This window comes from Peromyscus leucopus, chromosome 9, assembly GCF_004664715.2.
Source record: "Peromyscus leucopus breed LL Stock chromosome 9, UCI_PerLeu_2.1, whole genome shotgun sequence".
Classification (NCBI taxonomy): domain Eukaryota; kingdom Metazoa; phylum Chordata; class Mammalia; order Rodentia; family Cricetidae; genus Peromyscus; species Peromyscus leucopus.
This window is the reverse complement of record NC_051070.1, coordinates 82,231,554-82,255,693: the sequence shown is the minus strand read 5'-3', so window position 1 is coordinate 82,255,693 and position 24,140 is coordinate 82,231,554. Positions and strand designations below refer to the sequence as shown.

Below are 24,140 nucleotides of genomic sequence, written 5' to 3'. Positions count from 1 at the left end.
GAAACAATCACGACCACACTTCAGCAATAAACCCAATTACTAATATCTAAAATCAGTGGGAAAAGGGACAGATCTAATCAGTTTTACTCAACATTTTACACTCTCATGGACCAAGAAATCTCCAACCCAAATTCTATGAGTGGCTATTTCCAATTCTTCAAAAAACAGCCAACAAATGCCAGAGAAGAAACACAAAAGTTTTTTTCAAAACAATAACAACAAAACACTGAAAAAGTATCTTAGTTAAAAATATCTACAACTGAGCTGGGCAGTGGTGGCGGGCACACCTTTACTCCCAGCACTCGGGAGGCAGAGGCAGGAGGATCTTGGTGAGGCCAGCCTGGTCTACAAAGTGAGTTCCAGGACAACCAGAGCTGAAACAGAGAAATCCTGTCTTGAAAAACAAAACCAACCAACCAACCAACCAACAAAAAATGTCTCTAACTGGGGCTAGAAAGATGGCCCAGGAGTTAAGAGTGCATACTTCTCTTGCAGAGGACCTGGGTTTGGCTCTCACATCCACACTGGGCAGCTCACAACTGCCTATACACTCCCTCTCCAGGAGATCCAATGCCTCAAGTTTCTTGACACCTGTATTCACATCCTGCCCATGCATGCATGCACACACACAAATTTAAAAATAAAATGAGGTATGCTTTTTAAATGTTCTTAATAATAACACAGTGGGAATGGGGCTGTTACTACAGGTATCTCAGACAGAACTAAGTTTGTGCCCCAAAGACCAGCTGTGACAGGTCTGGCCCTCCCAACATGGGGGAAGATTTAGGATAAGGTCAGTCACAACTCAAGTTCCTTTTTTTTCTTTGCAACTGCTCTTGCTACATTTACTATCAGCTGAATGGGTCCTGGGCCCAAGGTTTACTGCAGCCAGGCTTGAATAATTTAACAGCTGAGCTGGGGCAGGGGTGGGGGAGCTGGAATTCAGAATCTCTACTTGCATGTCTGTGCTCTCCCTCTGCCAACTCCATGAATGGATGCAAAGGACAAAGCAGGCAGGCACATATGGGTTAAATCATTTGTTAGGGTCATAGCTTCTAAATAGGAACTCAGGAATCCAAACCCAGTAAACCTAAGTCATAAACCTGGGCTTCTCCAAGGATGGACTACAGACCAAAGCATGAACATCACCTGGAGACCTTGAAGCTAGGAGAAATCTCAGCTCCTCCCCCCAGACCTACTGAATCAGGATCTGAATTTTGACACGATCCCTGGCTGATTCATAAGCACATAAAAGTTTGAGAAGTGCTGCTTTAAACCACAAACGCTGGAGCAGCTCAGCACGAGAGAAGACAGTGTCTATTCATTAGAGGGATTCAGAGCGGAGCGCGAGCAGATCAGAGGTAGCACGCACTCCATTCAGACTTCAGACTATCATCAGCACTAGCCAGCTTCTCTGCTTAACTCCCCACAGCTAGCCACTCTCCCAGCACGCTGAGTTCAGCATGCAGCTTACACCCAACAGGCATTGTGTTCGCTTGTTTTTAATTAACTCTATTTTTTTATAACAGTGTTGAGTTCACAGCAAAACTGAACAGAAGGTTCATATACCCCCGACTCCCATGCACAGATTGTCCACACTGAACATCCCACACCAGGATTTGTTATCGCTGACGGACCTCCAATGACACATCATTACCCAAAACCCACAGATTACATTAGGGTTCACTCTTCTAACAGAGTCTTAACTCAGCACAGAATATGTACTAGGGGAAAAACCGGGATTGCCTGGCTCTTTGCACCAAATACTCATGAATTTCAATGCTACCAAGTCTGACAACAGCCAGAGCTTGAAGATCTGCTCTCTGCTCTCAGCTTTTTCAATTGTGCGAGGCTACTGGGTAGTCAGCTTCTTGTCACCCTGTGGGATGGAGTTTAAAAGGCCAGAACCAAAGGGGCCACAGCTTTAAAGGACACAGCAGTAGAGAGGGGAACAGTGAATTAAGGGCACAATCTGTCTCCTCTCTAGCCACAAGCCAGGTTTGGATCCATGGCAACCCTTGCCTCCTGGACCCAGAGCTCAGCCACATCTCCAGGAGTCCTGGTTCCCACCAAAAGCCAGAGAGTCCAGCCAGACAATGCTCTCAGAACACAGTCCTGGCTTGCCCTTCTCTCTTCCTACCCTTAACCCTGGAACTGGTCCTCAGACCAGTACATCCCTCAGGAGACACAAAGAGCCATAAACAGTGAAGGCAGTTTTTGGCAATCTGGTATCAAAGTGACTATACCATGCTTGCCTTTCCTGGGTTTTACAGCTTACCAACAGTGAAGACACATGGAAATGGATGGTCCATCCCTCTGCCTTTATTCTAAGCAAAGCGTAGTAAAGGAGGGGGGTACCAAACCACAGGAAGTCTAAGAGGTCACGAACTATATATACTTATTTCTATAAATAATAAAAGGAAGGCTAGACATTTTTTAGGTTAGGCCCCTACTTTTGCCCTTCTTGCCGACTTGTCAACTGTTATTATACCCTCACCTTTTCATGGTCAACCCCATCATGTCACAGATGAAGCAAAAGTCAGCCTCCTCTACCCAATTCATCATTGCTATCTGCGCTGATCACAAGAAACACAAAGGGAAGTCACCGCCTGAGCTGGTAGGTAGCTTTGTTTGGTCTTGGGACTTGGGACAGGATCCTATTACTTATTATAGAGCTCCACAGGCCTAGAACTCAAAATGCCCCCCCCCCACAATGGACCTATGCCACCCTGGCCTCGAACTCATAGAGATCCGCCTGCCTCTGCCACCTAAGTACTGGGATTAAAGGTGTGTGCTACCTCTCTCAATGGTGGGGTAGGAGATAGTAGCTTCAGAGTCAAGTCTTTTGGTTCAAAAGGCAGAGAAATGGACTTTTTTTTTTTTTTCCAAAATGTGAAATCTCATTTTTATTTTACTTTATTTTTTGGTTTTTCAAGACAGGGTTTCTTCATGTCGCTCTGGCTGTCCTGGAACTCACTCTGTAGACCAGGCTGGCCTTGAACTCACAGAGAGATTTGCCTGCCTCTGCCTCCCCTGAGTGCTGGGATTAAAGGTGTGCGCCACCACCATCCGGTGAAATCTCATTTTTAAATATTAGCCAGTAATATTTTTATATCATTGAACTAGCCACACAAAACAGCCTCTTCTTGTGACTACTGTTCTAGGCGCTTCTCTGATGCCCTCTGCTTTCCGAGGCGACATACTGGTTCCCACTGTATTTTCCGGGTAGAAGCCTAATCTTGGAGGCTACTCAGGAACTACAGCAGCTCTAAGGCCAAGACTCCTGGCTAAGGGGCGCTGGTGGTGTGGCGCACAGTGTACCTGGTGGAGCAGAGCACTGGTCATGCCAATCAGCTTCCGGTGTAATCCAAGTTGCTGATTGTGATCTATAAAGCCCTGCATGTTTGGAGTTCTGGTTCCCTCAGTGCTGATCCTCTCCCAGTGGGCTGGAGCTTGACCTCAGCTCCTCCACATAAAAGCTCACTCGGATCCCTGAGATCTGGGAAGCCAGAGACTGGCTAGCTCTGGAGGCAGCATGAAGCCTCTTCAGCAAGTCACCTCTCAGGCCTAGCCTCCGAGAGCTAAGAAGGCAGTGTTCGGGGCACTGTGGGGGCCTTGATATTTAGGCCATGCCTGAGGAGAACACGTGTTATCTTTTGTGATGACTCAGGGATTTCAGGAAAACCTAGGAGATGCTCCCTGCCTCAAGTCAACGCTGCAGCCAACCCAGTTTCTGCCCCTTGTGTAAGGAGCTGCAGATCAGGGCCAACACTTTTGGCAAGGACTATTTCAGCTGAACAATGTAAAACGGAGCCAGAGTGGGCTATGGCAGGCAAGCCTCCTCGGGCTTTAGAACAACCAACAATGTCCTCTTGTACCCCAGGCAGGGTGGGAGCGGGGAGAGATCCTCTCAAGTTTTTCTCCTTCCTCATCTCTTACCGTTCCTTCTCCAGAGAGGCCAGGCAGGCAGACAGGCAGTTTGCTTTCCTGGCTCTGGGGAACAAACAGGAGTACCATGGAAACCCCCAGAGTGTGCAGGACACCGCAAAAAGGACAAAACTCTTTGAGGTTCAGGAACAAAATCCTGAGCCTTTCATGACGGCCATGGACGGCCTCTGGTGAGGAACTCTGGCAGACTGGTGAGCCGGAACCTCACACACTGAGAACTCTGGACTGCAGCCCAAAGGCAGAAGGAGAAAAGAGTCTGAAACATATTCAAAAGGCTCACATCCCAGCCCTGAGATGGCATCACAGCCAAGGAGACACTCAGATCTCTAAACAAGAGAGCCCTACAATTCTGACACACAGAATCCCTCCATCCTACTCAGACAAGAAGACACCAGGTGAAGGTCCATGCCCAGAGGTGACTCTACACACACACACACACACACACACACACACACACACACACGGCCAACCTCTGTTCTCCCTGCCTTCTATGAAACACTCCAAGACTCTGCTGGACGCTCACCAATGTTCGGATGTTTCAGAAGTCGGCATATCCGGGCTTCTCGCTCTAGTTTCTGATGATCTGAAAGGAGGAGAAAGAAAACAAAAGTCATTAGCCGTCCATCCCAGCTCTGGTTACCTGGCTAGTCATACTCCTTTAATTCTTGGGCACCAACCAGGCGTTTCTGGCCATTTGCTAAGTGAACCCAGCAGGTCACAGCACATCTGGAGGCAGTTTAGCGATGACCTCTTCCTGATGAGGAAATGGGAGTGGAGAGGTTAAACACCTTAAACCAGTGAGCAGCACACCAGAATTTAAATCTAGGGCTTTAGCTAAACCTTGGTCTCCATCCTCTACAACAGATATTCATTGAGCTAGGGTGTTAAGAATTTGGGGGGTGGAGGGGTGAATGTCTCAGCATTCGAGAGACAGAGGCAGGCCGATGTCCGAGTTCAAAGTCAGCCTGGTTTATATAGTGAATTCTTGCTCTGAGTAACAACAGATTTCCCTCATCTGGGGGGAGGTTCAGGTATTTCAAGACCCTCAGCTGATGTGCCTGAAATTCCAGATAGTACTGAACACTACATAAAAGCCCTGCAAAGGCAGGTATGGTGGCCCATACCTGTGCTAATCCTGTGCTCAGGAAGTAGAGGCAGGAAGGGTACCAGTTCAAGGCCAGCCTAGGTTACATACTGAGACTCAAAACCCAAGGACTGGGGAATATAGTTCATTGATACAGAACTTGTCCTAGCAAGTACTAGGCCCTAGGTTCAAATCTTAGCATTAAAAAAAAAAAAATGAACAAACAAAAATCATAACCAAAACAGGTACTGGTGAACACCTGTAATCCCAATACTGCAGAGGTAGAGACGGAAGAAGTTGAAGGGACCCCATCTCAATGGGGAGGGGGGCATTGAGGTATTGTAACAGTTGATAGGCTGATAAGCAAGAAGGCTACTAAGTGACTAACGGACAAGTAGCTTACGCTGTGTGGATCTGTGGATGAGTCATGTCCTGAGTGGGATGGAGCAGGATGGCAAGAAATTTTATCGTGTTACTCAGACAACATGCAATTTAAAATTTATTAATTGCTTATTTCTGGAATCTTCCAGAAATTTGGATCACAGTTGACCACAGGTAACTGCAACTGGAGAGCCAAACCAAGGACACAGGTAGACTAAGCTAAAGTAAACTGAGTCTGACACACAGCAGTCACTATGCTAGAAGTTCTATGTGAAGTCTCTTATGTGGTCCTTCTAGCAACCTTGAAACATAGTGATGCTGACGACGGTGATGTGGGTGACCGAGGTAAGGATGGATTAAAATAACACCGATTACAGGGTCTATGGACGGCTCAGTGGGCAAGAGCTCTTGCCGCCAAGTTTGATGACCTGAGTTGGATCCCTGGAACCCACACAGTAGAGGGAAGAGAACCAACTCCTACAGTTATTCTCTCATCTACAATCACACGCGAATGCTATGCCATGCACATATACATGTATGTGTGCATACACACAAATATAATGGAACATATTTTAGAATAAGACAACAGCAGTAACAGCTGGACCTGATTAAAGGTTCACTATGCAAGCGAGACACGTTTTCTTTTATCCCTAACACAACCATAAGAGACTGGCACAACTATGATGCCCGTTTTACAGAAAGAGAAAGTAGGACACAAATCTTGCTTCTCTTCTTGGCTACCCGCTGCTGAGGGATCTGGCTTCTCCACACTCAGACCTTAAGACTACTGTTTTGAGAAAATGACCAGAATCTGTTGAGTCTTCAGATCCAGGTGAGCTGGGTAGGCCGACTCCTTCCTTCCACAGGAAGGCAGGGCTCCAGGAAGCAGGGAGATGCTGGAGTTTGGCCAGAGCCACACTTGCGCAAGGCCTTCCCCACTCTTCCTGGGAGGGTGTGATTTCTTCTCTCAGAACCAGCTCCTCACCCCACCGCATTTCCCAGACTTCTCACATCATGCATCACAGCCGCTATCTTTTGGCCATAAGCTCTTCCAAGAGGGTTCAGGATTTGGAGTTGTACTTGCTAGAGGTCTTTATGTAAACAGGTCTGTCTCGGTAAGAACCCAGCAGTAACAGCAGCAGTAATAACTCCCGCTTCCTAAGCTTTACCGCACGCCACGCAGAGTCAGGGATTCTCAACAGTTCACCCTAACAGAAACTCTGTAAAGCAGGGATCTCTTCTGTTCTACTACATCAATAAGGAAACAGAGACTTAAAAAGAGAGAGTCACCGCCCAGAGTACCACAGTCAGAGAGCTGATGAAGGCGATGGGGCTCAGACCCCTCCCGCCACTGCTACGCCATGACAGAATGGGAAAAGTGAGAGTATCAACTGAAGACTCCCAGGTTTGGGGGAGCAAAATCCAATCCAATCCAACTCTTGAAGATAAGAAACCCCTCTACATCTGTTTTTTGAGGCAGAGCCTTATGTAGCCCAGGCTAACCCCAAACTCACTATGTAGATGATGACCTTGAGCCCCTAGTCCTTGTGCCTCTCAAGTGCTAGGATTGGAATTGTTGTGCACTACCATGTATGGCGTATGCGTCGCTGGGGACTGAACTCATACCTGCTACATCTACCAGGTGAGGGCTTTCTCCCATCTTACCTCCACTCTGGACAGGAGTATCTCTTTAAAGTGTCCTATAACCACTTCAATGGGCCTACCAGGTAGGGAGTAATCCCTTTTTATTTATTTATTTTTGGTTTTTTGAGACAAGGTTTCTCTGCGTAACCCTGGCTGTCTTGGAACTCACTCTGTAGACCAGGCTGGCCTGGAACTCAGAGACTGGCCTCTGTCTCTGCCTCCCGGGTGCTGGGATCAAAGTTATGTGCTACCATGCCCAGCCTGATTACTCCAACTGTATACATGGTAAAACTAAGGTCCAGAGATGCTAAGTAACTTAAGGTTCAACAGGAGGGAAAGAATCAGATGCTGGCCTGTTATTCTGAGATAATGTAACGAAGACAGACTAGCAGGAATTCCCTTACATTGTTCTCCAATCATCCTTAGCTTGGTCCCAAACCTTTCCTCTAGCAACAGCTCAGCTTGGTGAAAAGCGGTGAGGACAGGCTGAGATTAGTTCCTGCGACTCAGCTAATCCATCCCAGCTGCCCAAGATCTGGGTCAGGCCTTTCTTCCCATCTTCAGGTTCAGCACGGCCATGACCAGGATTTAGCCAGGAGAACCCTGGATAATTCCCAATTCCCAACATTTCCTGGTATCCCTTGGTCCAGACACAACACGTGGCTGGAGACTTCCACCAACAGAAACAGCTCAGAAGGCAGCAATAAACCTGTTTGGCGGGGTGGTAGGCTTGCTCTTCCCATATCTGGCCCTCTGACAGGGAAAACCCACATTTCTCTCCCAGCCCTGGTCTTGAGACCAAGGCATCAAGCAAGGCAGCTGTGCCAGCGGCAGACCCACCCACCCCATCTCTGACCACTCACCTCACCACCCTTGACCCACAGCTCTTGGGGCAGGGGTGGGAGAAGAGCATCTTGCAATGTGGAGGTGGTGGCTGAGGGAAGGCCCGGAAGATTAATGTTTATCTCCTCTCTTAAGTCTCTTACTGGCTAATGGTTACAGCCTCCCAACCGACAGCATCAGCACTAAAAATAAGGACGGGCACCGGCTTTACCAGTGACTCAGAGCAGAGAGAGAAGACAAGTCTCGGAGCTCCTTGAAGGGGCTTGCCCAAGGTCCAGAGGACTCTTCTTACCGCTTAGTTCAAGCCTGACTCCGGGAAGCCAAGCCTCAGTCTCCTGGCAAGGCTCGTACCTTCTTGGAACCCCAGAGCCGTGCTCTGGTCTTTGCTCTGAGTCTAAGCCACAAGGTAGAGCAATTAACACATTGGTTTTGGAAGGGCTGCCTCTCCACCAAGTTATTAAATGCACCTGAGCCTCATTCATGACTTCTGAAAATATTCCTTGAGGTCTTCACCCTGAGAGACACTGCCCTGAATGCTGAAAAACAATGAACCAACCGCTCAGAAATCCCTACCCTCACGGAGTCGCCATGCTATGGGTCAGGATAGTAGACGCTAAAGTGCGTGCTATGCAGAAAAAACAGAGCAGAGAAGGAGAGAGTTAACAGGAGGCACCTCGGCAAGAAGATGACATTTCACTAAGACCCCAAGGAGGTAAGCGAGCCAGTCACTCATCCATTTATTTTTAAATCTTTTTTAAAATTTATTGTTATTTTATATGCATTGGTGTTTTGTCACGGGTGTCAGGTTCCCTGAAATTGGAGTTACAGACAGTTGTGAGCCACCATGTGGGTGCTGGGAATTGAGCCGGGGTCCTCTGGAAAGCAGTCAGTGCTCTTAACCACTGAGCCATCTCTCCAGCCCCATCTATCCATCCATTTATTTATTTATTATTTTTGGTGAGGCAGGTTGCGCTTGAACTTGGTATGTAACCCAAACTGTCCTTGACCTTCTGATCCCCTTGCTCCTGCCTCTTGGGTACTGGCATTATAGGTATGACCACACCTCACTTACGTGCCTGGGATCTGATCTAGCACCCAGTGCATGCTAAGTATGCACTCTGCCAACTGAGCCACAAGCCCAGCCTGTGGCTTCAAACCTCCAGAACAGGAACAGCAACACCTAAAGGTTAAACGCGGCAAGATGGCAGTGTCCTTAGAACAAGGTCTGGCACACAGCAAGAGCCTCTTTTCAAGGGGCTGGAGGTAAAGAGGACAAGGTCTCTTGTACTGGACCATGCCCAAAGCTTTTCTTTTCTCTGCCCCCTTTGCATTTTTCGTGTGTGTGTGTGTCTGCATGTGAATGGGTATGTGTGAACAAGCATATGAAGGTCTGAGATTAAGCCACTTTTTTGTTTGTTTTGAGACAGGATATCTCTGTGTATCTCTGGCTGTCCTAGAACTCGCGCTATAGACCAGGTTGGCCCGAACTCAGAGATCCACCTGCCTCTGCCTCCTGAGTGCTGGGATTAAATGCATGCGCCACAGCTCACAGACCACTCTTTTTATTTGCTAAGGTAGAATCTATGGATTAAATCTTCCAAAGCTTGTATGTTTGGCTAGTCTTGCTAGCCAGCTTGCCCTGGGGATCCCCTATCTCCATCTTTTGGGCTAGAATTACAGGTGGGCCACCACCCCAACTCAGCATTGCCCTGAGTTCCTGAAGATACGAACTCCCATCCTCACACCTGCAGAGCGAGCACTTTACGGAGCCCTCTCCCCACACCATGCACTCACACACATTTGCTGAGGATAACAAGAGACAGGGACCTGCTCTCCCCTCTACCTGGGCAGACACTGAACCTGAAACCCACCAACTGAACCCTTTGACTTATTCTTAGGGTTCCCATGAGATCCTCCTTTGCCATCCGGAGGTGAAGTCCTGCAGGTCCACAGCCTGCAGATGAAGGCAAACAAGAGGGGTACAGAGAGAGAGAGACCCCAGGGAGTGCTTGACCACAGGATGCCTCCTCCTCCTCAGTCTTGCTGGAGCTGGCATCCTGCCATCCCAAAGCTCTCTGTTCAGCAAGCCGTGTGGTTTCTGCCCGCCACACTCTCCACCACGCACGGCCTGGCCCCTCATCTCTTTCTCCCCAGACCTCCTGTTTTATAGTCTCCTCAGGACTGATGAGAAAAAAAAAAAAAAAAAAAAGGTGTTCTACAGGAGCAGGAAGAGAGGATGATTTGATGATTTGTAGAGCACCCTTCTTGGACGCAGCATCCTCAACATTAAAAGGGGTGAAGTCATTGAGTTTGCTTGCTCCATGGGACTAGGCCTAGGCTTGGCATCTCAAGGAAAGGACAGACCAGCACTCCTGCCAGAGCCCTCTCCTCCCTTTTCTCAAGGTCTGCTCTGGAGTAACTGGGACCTTCCCAGCTGACCCTCCTCTCACCCACCTTTCCACAGGGCTCCTCCCACCACACAGCCCAGCCCCCCTTCCTGTCTGACAACAGCCACTTCCCGCTTTGCACAGGGCCACTTCCTGCCCGCCAGTGTGCTATTGCCATGGAGACCCACCCTGCAGGCCCTCAGCCTGGCTACAACCACAGACAGCCCTCTGGCAAGGCTTTTCCCCCTTAACAGCAGAGGTGGCATCAGGATCAGAAAGCAGAAGCAGCCTTATTAGGAGCCTGTTCCAGCCCTCCTGGCCCCGCCTGGGCCTCCCCCAACGGCCTATCTCGGGCAGAGCCAGGCCTGGGAAATAAGGATCCCTGGAAAGGCCACCTCTCCTCCTTCTGCCCAGGTGCTTCAGGACTTGGTTTAGGACACCACGGTTTCACAGCCAGGGGCAGCAAGGAGTGACCAGATAGAACAAGAGAGGCAGAAATGAGTTACCAGGTGGTACAAAGAACCCACAACTGCCTCTTCCTTCTAGCACAAGAGAAGCCTACTTCCAATACATCTGCCTTCACTTCTCAAGGACTGGAGGACGGGGCGCACACGCCACTGAGTCCCCGTGGCCCTGCCAAGGACCTGCATACTGACTTAGCAACATTTCTCTAAAACCACAAAGCCAGCCCTAGCTTCAGGTAAGAGTTCTGGTGTCACACAGACACACAACCCTCTGAGTTCGAGGCCAGCCTGGTCTACAGAATGAGTTCCAGGACAGCCAGGGCTGTTACACAGAGAAACCTGTCTCAGAAACAAACACAACACCACACAACCCTCTGTAAGTCGGAAAGGACACATGGTTACACTGTGGCTATAAGGACTCTTCCTGAGTTCCAATCTCAATGACATCTTTCCCTTTTCAAAGGGTATTCTGAAAATCTGAGTCTGTGACCTCAACATCAGTGTGAGAAGGCCCCAGCAGCCCCACTGATTTGTGACACAGGACGGAGGTGGCCTCACTGAGTGCCCCCACCTGCCCCACAAACAGCCGACACCCTGCTCTGACTCCTCGGGCGTCCCCTGAGGAGCAGTAACAAGGAGAGCACGGGTCACAATCCACCTTCCCCTGCTGCTTACAAACAGCCTCAACCCTGAGTAAGACTCCCAAGCCACAATGCCACTGACCTGCCCCTGACACCACGATGCCAGGGCCCTTCCTCTTTGAAGGTGCAAAGAACCTCCACTTAGAAGCAACGCCCGTCCACCGAGTAAACACCAAGTCTAGTTCCCTCACAACCAAATACCTGGAACTTGCTAACACTTGTGAATACAGGGGCACAGGGCCTGAAATATGCCCATGAGGTTCAGTCCCTTACGTAGCACACATACACATACCCTGCCTTCACCTCTAACTTGAACAGTTCCAATCAGACAAAGCCCTGAGCCTCACCGTGGCCTCTGGCTCTCAAGACAAGAAAAGGCTAAGAAGAGAAAGACAAGAGGCACCAAGACGGCGCCCTGAAGTTCAAGCTCCAAACCAGCTTGGACGGAGAAAATCCCCATGGGGTCACTAGCAAGCCCCAAGAAGGCAACTGTGGACCTCTGGCTACTTTTAAGGACCCAAACGGGGTCAGCTCCATGCCCACAATGGGTGCCCCTAGCCTTTGCCCACTGTTTTGGTGACATTTCCTTCATGGTAACCAGCCCCAAGTAAAACATCCCAGGAAGCAGCCCCTAAAAATAGCTCCTCCCAGGGCAGCAGCAAGGGAGGGGGAGGGGAGAGAGAGGGAGGAGAAAAGAGGGAGCAGATGGGAATCTGCTGCCGCTGATGGTGATAGGCCCAGGAAGTAGGAATGATGTATGGGTGTGTGGAGTGGCTAGAAATGGCCCCAGAGTACCCCCCAAAAATGTGGGTACAGAAGACGGAGGCAATAGGGGAGATCTGTTCTGTTGGGCTTGGAGGGGTGTTAGATGGGGAGCCACAGGATGACCCCACAATTCATCACAACGAAGGACGAGAACCTGTGTTTGACAGGATATAAGCCTAGCACTTGGGAGGTGGAGGTAGGAAGATCAGGAGCTCAAGGTCATCCTCAGCTGCACAGTAGGTTCGAGGCCCGCCTGGGCTACATGAGAATTGTCTTAAGAAAGAAGAAAGATGGAGTCGGGCATGGGAAAGAAGAGACAGCTCAAGGGGATTCGAAGACCATACTGTCTGGAGACACCGGGGTCAGAGCATCAACAAAACTATGTATATGTCTAAAGCCCAGAACAAACCTTTTCTGTCTGGGTTTCCACAAGGACACATCTGCCTGGCTATGTGCAGGTGACAAAGGACCTCTACAGAGGCACTCAAGAGGTGCAAAGTACCCATCTCTTCCTGTCACCACCCTTTTGGCACCCATGGGATCAGCCCTTGTCCACCCGCCAAAGCTGTTCAGAAAGTAGCAAGCACAGAGATGGGGGGTGGGGGCTGCTGACAGCAAGCCCTCCCCTTCCCGGTCTCCAGCCTCGCAAAGAACGGGGCCAGTCAGTCACCCCGAAGGTTTCAACACAGCTTCTGACAAGAACAGGACAGCAACAGCCGAAGAAAATCGGGGTCTCCTACAGAACGGGACACATTTTAACCTCCATCCCCACCCAAAACAGCACCCCCGTTCCTTCTGGGACAGTGGGTAGGACAAGGTGACAGGTCCTTGTTCTGTGTAACCAAGTTCCACATCTCTCATCATGACTGTCGGAATGAAAGGAGCCAAGGAGAAGCCTTGGCACAGAGGACGGACCTCTACCCTGTTCCTTGCGCGGCCAGGAAGGAGTCGGAGGAGTGTTCCGTCACATATACGCAGGGTACCATTTCTTTGGTTTCTAGAAACCAGCCTATTTTATCCTCAGATGAAAAGTTTGTTTTCACACAGCCCCTCCTTAAACTCTGTCCTCAGGTCCCGCAGCTCCCCTGCAGCAGGGTCCCTTCCAGCGGCCACTCCTCTTCCCTCGCGGCATCACCCTGACTTCTCGCCCCCTCGCTTCCCCAGCTCCTTAACAGGAGAGTCTTACTTGGAGACACCACAGGGACACAAATGTCATGGAGGATACTCAGGCCAACACCAAGGGGGTGGGGACTTTCAGCTGGCACCATTCAAGGGGATCCCATTTCAGTCCCCAGGGCCAGCTGGACCCAGAAAGGGACAGACTTTACCCTTCTGGTGGCCAACATACCACAACATCAGCCACCCAGCCTGCCATAGACTCAGACAAAAAGTGACACCCCAAACAGGGGATACCAAATGAGGCCTCAATCACAGATCAGCTCACACACACAGATGGCCACATGACAGCAGAGACCACCTAAGACACCGCCTGGCTGGGCTAAGGTGTGCCTGGTGAATCCCAGGAGACAGCAAGAATGATTGCTGCTGCTGCTGCTGCTGCTGCTGCTGCTGCTGCTGCTGTTTTGTGGGTTTGTCTTTTTAGTTTGAGGCAGGGTCTGACTGTGCATCCCAGGCTGGCCTTAAACTTGTGGCAATCACCCTATCTCAGTCTCTAGAGTACTGGGAATAATGGTGTGTGTCACCTCGACCAGGAGCTACTGATTTTTTTTTTTTTAATGTGCATTGGTGTTTAGTCTGCATGTACGTAAGGGTGCCGGATTCCCTGGAACTGGAGTTATAGACAGTTGTCAGCTGCCATGTGGTTGTTGGGAACTGAACCTGGGTCTTCTGGAAAAGCAGGCAGTGCTCTTAACCACTAGGTCATCTCCCCAGCCCTCCACTGGTTTCTTAAAAAAGTGGCTCATGGATTACCTGAAGCATGAGTTAAAAATGCAGACTCTGGGGTGACACCCCAGACCTCTTAGAGCAGCATGTCTGTGGACAGAAGCCAGGAAGCTGCCATTTGAACCAGGACTCAAAAGTGAGATTCATTGGCACTGAAGCAGAAAGCTGCTACTTAGAAAGTCCCAGAAGTGGTCCTCTAAGCCCACTAAAGACAAGGAAGGAGGAATCATAAGCTACACTGCTTTAGGCCCCAAGCACAAGTCTTTATCCTCATCCTCTTCTCCAGAGCAGCCTGGCTCCCTGGGTCAAAAAGCGGAGACCCAAGCCAGCACCAGGCTCCAAGGGCTCCAGCAACCTGACTCTCCCGGGAGCCAAAACCAAAAAGCAACCTCGACTGGTTATCTAACCCTCTTAATTCATTTTATATGTACATGCTCAGTGTATATCAGGTACTCTGCTGGGGCCTGCCGACATAAAGTCACAGAGAAAGAAAAGGCGTTTCCCTCACCTCCCAGGTCCTCATGAAGAGGATGGCTTTCCTTATACTTGGTTTCAACAGAAAATGTCTTCACATGGAACATCCAGACAGACAGATAAATAAATAAATATAGCAAATGCTGTAACAGATTTCATAACACTGCTTCTGGTAGCATCTCCCGTAAGGCCAAGGGCATAACTCCAGTATCCATTTCAGTCGAAGGATCTGGAATCCAGATAAATAATCCAGATGCAGAGGTTTCTTATGATGCTCCAAGGATGAATCCTAAGCTACACAGAAATCAGAAAGGACCATTTGCCCTTCGACCACAGCAGTCTGGGGAAACTGCTTTGGGTATGAGCAAAGAGAGCAGGATATGAGATGTTATACTCCACGAGGTGAAAATCCGTATGCATATGAATAAAGATAAGAAGGGAATATGAAGATTTAAAAATAAAAAAAAGACATAAGGGCTCAGGCTCTTTTGGGGGGGGTGCTCTTAAATCTTAAAATAACGATTTATCATTGCCATCACCTGGCCCACTAGATCCTGAATCCAAGGCTATTTTAAATGCCTCCTTCAGCCTAGTAGAGCTAAGCTTAGAACCATGAGTTCCTGTAAGAGTCCCAACTCCCTACCTATCACTGCACCGACGCAGAAACAATGGTGTTACATGACTTTCAGTACCTTCGTGGACAGGCCTGCAGACACAAAAACACAACAATGCTCAGCGCACACCTGCATGAGCATCCTACCTGGCAACTCAGTCACCAAGGTTGGCTTCAGAGGCCACAATGGCAGGAAAGCACAGCCCACAAAAAAGCTTCCTGTCCAGATTTGACACCCCAGAGGACTAAGTTCTCTCTCTCTCTCTCTCTCTCTCTCTCTCTCTCTCTCTCTCTCTCTCTCACACCTCTTGGGCCGCCTCATTATGGACAAGAAAAAGCGGCCCTTTACCCTTCCTTCCCTTCCAGTTTGCAGCAAAGAAAAGAAAAAAACGACCAACCAGGAAGGAAGCAAGTCATCAAGGAATCCCAGCTAACACAGCAGAGCCTCTTCAGACCTTCACATAGGTGACCCTAGTGGGCAATGACATTCCCAAACACAGAAATCCAACACCTGCGGAGCCCTAGACAGACAGACAGCAGCGAGTGAAACCCAGCCCCAGCTACAGCACCTTTATAAAATATACAGCGTAAACTGAGAGGCCACAAGGAAGCCATGGTTTTCACCCCCGAACCCCATGGGTACCAGCCCAGTGTGGACCTTGACCCAACCCCTGTGGCAACACCCACAGACCAGCATACCATCTCTAAGAAGAGCACATCCTCCCACGCTCCCACCTCCAAATAGCAATGGCACCTCTACATTCCTGACCCCTCTTTTTGGCGTCTGAGCACATCCACCAGCCGCCACAGCCTCTGTCCCAAAGTTAACCTGGTACACAAGCCAAAGCCTCACTCAGTCTTGGCATAACCATCTCTTGAGTGGGGGTGTTAGTGCCCTGATACACACGATCTTATTCAAGAATTCTCAAGTTGAAAAGAAAAGCAGAGGAATTAAATCTCATCCGGTTCAGGAAGGGAAAGAAGAACACCAAGATACCAGTTTAGGAAGATGAGATAAGGTAGAAAGGAGACAAGGGAGGAAAAGGACGCGATCCCACAGCTTAGGAAGTTTGGGTGGGTGCGGAAGTAGCAGGAAACGAAAGCCTCAGGTTGGGAGCTCCACAGTCACCAGAACCAACTGTCTTCAGATCCCTAATTTCCAGCTCCCCGGCTCCTGGACCAGAGGACACCAGTAATGAGCACAGCAAACCACTGAGCATCGCCTGGAGACACCAGATATCAGCCCCACTTCTGATACGGCTGGGCTGGGCTGTGTGGGCACAGGGAGATACCCATCTCCAACTCACTCCTGCCTGCACCTTCCATTCTTAGTCAGAGCATGGCTGCCAGAGAACCCAACTACTGTTGTCCCCCCATCCCACAGGAGGAGGGCATCTGACCACCCACATATCTCTATGACAACCACTGCCTTGGACTCAAGGTACCCGATGGAAAGAAAATAAACAAGTCAACTTTACAGCCAATGTACAAGAACAGTAAGAGACAGGAAATGGAGCCGGGTGGGAGACAACAAAACAAGCCTTGGTAATAGGAATAGGGAGAGACACCCAGGCCAGGAGGCAGACAGCCCCGTGGAACAGGTCCCAGAACAGCTACCAACACAACAGAAGCCCACTGTCATCTCTGTGGAATTTCAGAGCTTCTGGGTGCTTGGGACATCTATTATTTTGCCCTAGTGATAGTCACGTCATTATTGGCCAAAGACCACATCTTCCCCGGGGCATCTGTCCTGGCTCCTCATATCTTTATGGGCATCCTACTGGCCAGCCTTAATTCCTTTCTCTGTATCGTCGTATAACCTTCGTTCCCGTGCGGCACCCTGAAGCTCTCCAGGACCTGACCTCTGTATCAACCAGCCACCTCACACTTCACACGCCGCTGGGTCTACACCTATCAGATGAGGTAAGCTTGGCGAGCACCCAACACCAGCTCCAGAGCTGTACATTCGAAGTGTTACAGACAGGCCCTGGTACTCGGGAGACCCTCACACACTGAGACACTGCGGCTCCACTCCCACCAGACCACTGGGGTTTCTAGACCATGGAGGCATTGGCACCCTCTGCTCAGGGCAGACTACATCTGCTGCTTCACCACCAACTTCGTAATTTGATCAAAAAAAGCAATCAAGTTCATCTGGCGGGATTTGTTCCCCAGAAGCCCGCCCTCGCCAGTAGCAGCCTCCCCTGATGTTTACAGATTCCCTTCCCTTGGGAGTCTGTTCCGCCGCCTGGTGGGCAGGGGAGACTGGATTCATCAGAACTGCTCATTTACTGCATTCCAGCCTAAGTCACCATGGGGGCACAAGGCCTAGGACAGGCCTGCAGTGGCCATCTCTGCTCTAAAGAGAGGGGCTCTAAGTACCCTAAATTAAGAGCTTTTCATTCCATACCACCTACCACCGATTCACCACTGAGAACCTGAACTTCCTCAACCCTTTGGGGACCAGTCCAGCCATCTGCATCATCGCTTACGCTTTTTTTTTTCCTCCTCCCTGAGCATTTCCAATTCCCTCACACCTCCCTGTCTGGCTTCAAAATCCACCCACCTCGAAATTCCAACTAATCTCCAAGTGCTAAAACACATACTCCCCCAACTCCTAGGGCATCTGCAGAAGTCACATCTCTGGAAGGATCCTCAAGGTGAGGGACAGATAGGGAGCACTCACCTCGGGCTGACAACTTCTTGGTATTGATGATTTTCGCTGCATATTCCTGCGTCGACGTTTTCTTCACACACCTTCGGACCACTGAGAAGGCACCCCTGAAGGGAGAAGGGGAAAGAACTGGGACACGGAGCCAACCAAAGTGACAGAGACAGACTTCAGATGAGGGCATCGATGATGCTCCCACCACCAACCAGACTTGTAGTGACAACCAACGGCTAACACCCTGATAACGCCACCCCACCGCACCACACAGATGTGGGTGGAGTACCACCTGGCTCCCACCATGTCATCAAGTTCCAGGGCAACGCAACAGCCCCAACCTCAGACTGTCCACCAGGAGCTGGTGGGCGATGCTTCAAACACAACACCTGCTGCATCTCACGGATGGCCTTGCGGTCCCAGCAAAGGCAACCGGGAGAGCAAGGAAACTGGGAGACCTTGTTCCCTCTCTCAGCAGAAATAACTGAGGATAGGGGAAGGGGAGATTGAACAGAAAGTAGGATTTCCTGAGAAATTTCCCTTAAGCCTGGGACAAAGTGAGGCCCAAGACCCGCTAAACTGGCTTAAACCCACTCCGGGCTCGGCGGACCACAGGGTAATAGAAGAGGGACAGTTCTGAGTCTGACAGCAGTAACTCCCCTTCTGCGATCTCGGGCTCTGGAAATATCTAGGGGGGGCGGGCAGAGCGGGGGCTGCAGTGGCCAGGCTCCGCACCGCGGGTGGGGGTGGCGGGGACCGGGGCTGCGGCGACCAGTTCAGTGCGGAGGGGAGGGGGATGCTGCGGCTGCGGCGCACGGCTCCCGGGACCACTGCAGGGATGGGGGGAGGGGCCGGGGGTGCCGCAGCACTGCCCAGCAGCGAGGCTGGGATCCTGGAATCGGCACTAGCGGGGGGCGGGGCCCGGCACTAAACATCTCCCCACACCCGAGCACCGCAGCGGGGCTGGAGCTGCAGGGCTGGGGAGGGTCCCGAGAACCAGGTGCGTGGGAACTGGGGACCCGGTGCAGAGTAGAATCGGGAGCCGGGTGGGGAGGGGGCAGTTGGCAGGCGGGGACGAGGCGAGGGGAGCGTCTGAAGGGTGCGGGAGGGGCGGGGCTGGAAGGCGCCCGGGAGCAGTCCCGGGGCTGCAGTTCCCGCGGCAGCAGCAGCAGCAGCGCCGGGTGCAGCAGCCCGGCAGCTGCTGCAGGGCGCGGAGGGGGCTGCGGGACAGGGAACCCAGGGCCGAGGCGCCCCGAGGCAGCACGCGGGAAAAGCTGGGGTGGGGCGGGTCGAGGGGGCGCTGCAGCGGCCGGTGCAGGGCCGGGGGGCGGGGCGAGAAGCCGCATAGCGCCCGGGTGCCTGGGCTAGGGTGGGGGGCCGCCGCGTGAGGCGGGTGAGCCGTACTTGCCGAGCTCCTCGAAAAGCTGGTAGTCGTCGGTGAAGCGGGTGCAGGTGGCGGTGGTGGCCATACTGGCGGGCGGGCGGGCGGGCGGACGCGGCGGTGCAGCCCGCGCCGACGTCGGTGCACAGTCACCGCCGCCCGGCCGAGGGAGCAAGAGGAGGAGACGGGGCTGAGCCCGGCAGCACCGCGAGACTTTACCGGAGAGAGCGAGGGAGGGAGGGACACCCCCGCGCCCGCCCGCCGGCCCCGCCCCCAACCCCGCTAGCCCCCGCCCCGCCCCCGGGGAGGGGCCTTCCGCCGCCGGCCCCGCCCCGCCCCGGGAGCCGCCCGAACCGGGTCCTCTGCGCCAAGGGGCTGGGAACCAGGGGTCCCGTCTCCCGGCCACCCACTTGGACCGACCGAATTGAAAGGTTCGTGACCTGTGGGCTCTTCCCGGGAGGACCCTGCAAGAGCTCAGGAACGAGTGTGCCCAAGTGTGTTTTGAGTGGTGTAGGGTCTGGACCACCGAGGTCTGGGGAGAGGCCCCGACACGTGGGTCCCAAGCCTGCTGCCTGAACCGAGAAAATGCCAAGGTCAAAGATCTTGTGTGAGACTGTACACTCGGGAGATGTCCCCAGACTGTGCAGAGCCTGCTGCTAGCAGCCTTCCCTCAGGGTGCAGACATTCTAGACTGGTGCAAGAATCAAGGGCATCATTAGAAAAACAAAACAAAAAACCTTCAACGAGGGTTTAATCAGGGAAACCAGGCCACAGGGCAAGGTATTAGTTTGCTTTTCTTTCTTTCTTCCTTCCTTCCCTTCTTTCCATTTATTTATTTCGTGTGTGTATGTGTGCGGCACTCTGGGTGCCACAGCGCACGTGTGGAGGTCAGATGACAATTGGGGAGTTGGTCCTCCTCGCCATGGGGTGTAGTACCTGAGTAGCCTTCCACAGGGCTGTTTTGCCGGCTCTGTGATGCTTTCCCACATTCCAGTCTTAAAGATAAATGTTCTCTCCTAGGTCAGTAATGACAGATAAAAGTGAGAATGTCTTTAAAAAAAAAAAAAAGGCTTTGTACATTGGTGTCTAAAAGCGGGAGAAGATGAAAGCACACTCATTTTCTTGTGGGGCATCCTGTACTTTTCTGGCATTTTATCACATTTCGTAATGACACATTTTCAGATATGAGTGCTAGCACACATTATCGAGAACTCTTGGATCGTACAATCTAGCTCGATTTCTGGACAGCTCGTTGACCTTAGGCAATTCATGCAATATTTCTGAGCCTCCGTTACCTTATTTGAGAAATGGGAATAAAAATACAGTATACTTCCTAGGGCTGTGAACATTTGCTGGGTTAAATCACATAAAGTACTTAGAATGAGCCTCAATACCTAATTAAAACAGTGTTGGCAGCTCTTATTGGTGTTTGTCTTCCCACTAAACTGTGTGCTCCAACAGAACCGCTGGATACTCAGCTCCAGGCCACCCCTTCTGTGTTTATGGAATGGCGGGAGTTACCCCCCTCCCCTTCTGTCTCTGGCATTACAAGTTCATGGGACATAGTCAAGTGACAGCCTCTGGAGGAGAAACAGGCTGGGCAAGCTTCCGATGTGCCCCGGCAGCTGCACCCCAAGTCGGGGGCATTCCCAACTGGGCAGAGTGGAGCTGAGCCAACGGCTGCCTCTCAGACTTGATTACAGCAGGATGCCCACTGGGAATCCAGTCTCCACTGTCAGCAGGCTGGTGCCGCCAGGGGAGGCAGCTGAGAGGTATCCTGCCATCCCAAGCTTCCCCCTGGAGGGTGGGAAGAGCAAAGTGTTCAGGGAAGTCTTCCCTTCTTTCCTTACTCCAGAACCCAGGGAGCAAAACAGACTGCCCAGAAAGGGGTGACTGGAGAAAAGGAGGGAGTGGGGTCCAAGAAGAAAGCGTGAGAAGAACCAAGGAAAGGGTTGAGGTGACAGAGCAGTGTACTCCACCCCTCCACATGGCAACAGGAAGTTAAGTGTAGGGGACAGGGCCACTTCCTACCTCAAAGTAGCAGGTCCCAAGTCCCAGCATGGGTTGGTAAGTTAAGGAGGTTGTAAAACTGAGGATGCCAGTAAGTCTTCGGTTTTTATCGTCTACCAGTGAGGCAGAAGCGGCTGCTAGCTGTGCTCCAGAGATGGAGGCTGCATATCAGTTTTTCATCAATGTGCCCTTCCTGAGTGCTCAAGGCGACTTGGTTCCTGACCTCCAGACGCTGATACTTGAAACTGCTTGTTCATTAATGTAAGGGGGACTGAGGAGAGAGGTCACAGCAAGCACAGAGTAGGTATAAGATGGGATCTCTTCGGGACACCCCAGGGGACAAAGGAAAAGCAGAGCTGTAACCTGCCCCGTCCTGTGTGACTGCTGTCACCGTTTGTCAGCGCGCCACCGGTGAGGGGTCCGTCCACCCTGGATGCTTCAGGATAACAGTGTAAAGCGCTGTGCATCTCTAGGTGAAATGGAAAATGACGTAGGAAAATATAGGGTGAAATCTTGGAGATGACTCATACTAGTGTGTAACTAGAGCTACCCGTTTTTCAACAGATGTTCATCAGCTACCTACTATGTGCTTGTCGCTGCCTTTGAGTTAATGAACATCCTACCAAAGTGGAGATGTGTGGGTTACCCAGTCGGAGTCATCTATTCTGTTCCTTTCCTTTTACGTCTTTACGTTGCTCCTTTCTCCCCTCCCTCACTAATTTCCCCAGTACAACAGACTGCTGTGCACACTGTGGCAGTGTGGAGACTCTAGACACTTCTGTGTGCTCACACAAACACACCCTCGCACAAACCCTCCTCGATCCTCACTGCTACAGCACCCACACAACCTCCAGCTACCCCACAGCAATTAGAGGGACGACGCATACAAATAATAACGAGCTCACTCGCTCCCTGCGCATCAGTATCTATGGCAACCTCTTGGGGTCCACAGGCTGTGCTCTTCTGGTCCCAGCCAGTCCCCTGGGCAGCGCCAGCACTCAGGCAGTGCTTAGAGCTCCCGGAACGTGAATAACACAGGAAATTGATGCCTTGATAATCACCAGAGGTACCCCACTGGGCGGTATCCCTCCCTTGTTCTGATCTTTCCTCTTGAAGCCACTGAAAATTACATATTGTTCCCCCTCCCCCCCAATGACAGAGACTTCCCTCCCTAATTTTGAAATGTGATTTTACAGCATGTGAAAATACTTACTCTTCCAATCTAGGGAAAACAAGGCAGTTGGAAGTGAGGTTTTTAATCGAAAGGAGAGCCAGGTGTAGTGACACACACCTGTAATCCCAGGATGGTAGCTAGATTGAGAACAGCCTGGTCCACGTAGTGGGTTCTATGCCAGCCAGGGCTATACTGCCTCAAAAAAGGAAAAAAAAAAAAAAAAAAAAAAAAAAAAAAAAAAAAAAAAAAAGCAAGGCAGATGATGCCGTTAAAAACAAAGCATAGTTACTCACTTGTTGGGGGATGCTGTAAATTCAATGCTGGAGAATCAATTCAGTTTTGTAGCCATAGTATGCAGGGAGCTCAGTCCATACTACCCTAAATCCTAGGGATTACATGGCCATGTTCCAGCTACTAACATACAACATAGACTCACGCTTATGCATATATGCACAGCTATGTGCATGTATGTAAATACATTCGTAGTGTGCAATTCTATTTTATTATTATTATTGTTTTGTTTTTATTTTTTGAGACAGGTTTTCTCTGTGTAGCCCTGGCTCTCCTAGAGCTCATTCTGTAGGTCAGAACGAGCTGGCCTCAAACTGAAGATATGCCTGCCTCCCCCCCCCCGCCCCCCAGTGTGTGCAAAGCTCTAAGTTCATCCCCAGTCCTCTGGAAAAGCAGCTGGTTCTGTTAGCAGTTGAGCCATCTTTCAAGCCCATGTGTGTAATTCTTAGCCAAAAAAAAAAAGTTTAGAATCTGCTGGACCAGTAGCTTCCCTGAGCCCTTCCTATTCTGTAAGAGTTTCAGAGAAGGAGCGATAAGATCATGCCTGAGCCCTCTTCAAGGAACTCTCAGTAATCAGTGGTGGACCATTTGAAACTACAAACACGATATGAGGATTTGGACAGGAAAGCATCATAAGTAAAAATAAGAACACAAAACAATCCCAAACTTTGGAGTAAGGGACGTCCTTGTTCCTGGAGGCCACACCAGGAAAGCTAGTGGGCTCCGCAGGTGACCGGAAGTGAGAAGTGCTCCCATCCAAGTCACTGTTGTGGGTGAGAGGATTTCCTCATCCCTCTATGAACAGCTGAAAAGAGGCTAAGAGACACCAAAGAAACTGAAGGCTGTAGAATTTCTTTAAGGAAGAGCTGATATATTTGAGGTAAGAGGTTGGGTGCCTGATTTGGGTAAAGGAGATTGAATTGTTGGGTTTTTGTTTTGTTTTATTTTGGGTTTTTGTTTGTTTGTTATTTGTTTAAGCTGGGTTTTTCTGTGTAGCCCTGGCTGTCCTGGAACTTGCTCTGTAGACCAGGCTGGCCTCGAACTCAAGGTGTGCACCGCTACACCCAGCAAGGACTGAGATCTTTGAGGGAGAGGCTGAGGCTCCTTGGGGCAGGAGCTGAAGCATGGATGTGAGGAAGTGTGGAGGAGAGTCTCTGGATTGAGGAGTTGAGCTCAGAAATTCGGTGAGTCGAAAGCACGTGCAATGTGAGAAGCTGAGGTTTCTGAGGCGAGGAGATCACTTGCTTAGTGTATGCAAAGCCCCGAGTTCATCCCCAGGAAGAAATAAGAAAGAATTCCCTTCCATTTTCTAGCCAAGAGAGCAAGAGGGTAGCTTACGCCTGTTCTTCCCCTCCCCAAAGCCCTCTGCTTCTTGTCCGCTCTTCTAGATGAGGCGTTCATTGAAAGCAGGAAGTGTCTAATCTTCCCCATTAAAAGCTCAACACCTACAGTACCTGACATTGAGTAGGC

General features: G+C 50.7%; 1 protein-coding gene across 19 annotated transcripts in view; it reads right to left on the bottom strand.

Moving 5' to 3' along the window:
- Camk2g (calcium/calmodulin dependent protein kinase II gamma) overlaps positions 1-19,415 on the bottom strand; it is a 59,885-nt gene extending 40,470 nt beyond the window's left edge. For 8 of the 19 annotated variants that reach the window (XM_028879745.2, XM_028879751.2, XM_028879748.2 and 5 more), the window contains exons 1-3: positions 19,219-19,413; positions 17,836-17,930; positions 4,472-4,531 (exon numbers count right to left, since the gene is read on the bottom strand). In XM_028879745.2, coding sequence (XP_028735578.1) covers positions 4,472-4,531; positions 17,836-17,930; positions 19,219-19,283 — 220 coding nt within the window. In that variant the 5' untranslated portion in view covers positions 19,284-19,413. Of the gene's footprint in view, positions 1-4,471; positions 4,532-17,835; positions 17,931-19,218 lie in introns of all 19 variants that reach the window. The other 11 variants (XM_028879738.2, XM_028879742.2, XM_028879740.2 and 8 more) reach the window with 3 other exon arrangements.
- Between the last annotated feature and the right edge of the window lie 4,725 nt (positions 19,416-24,140).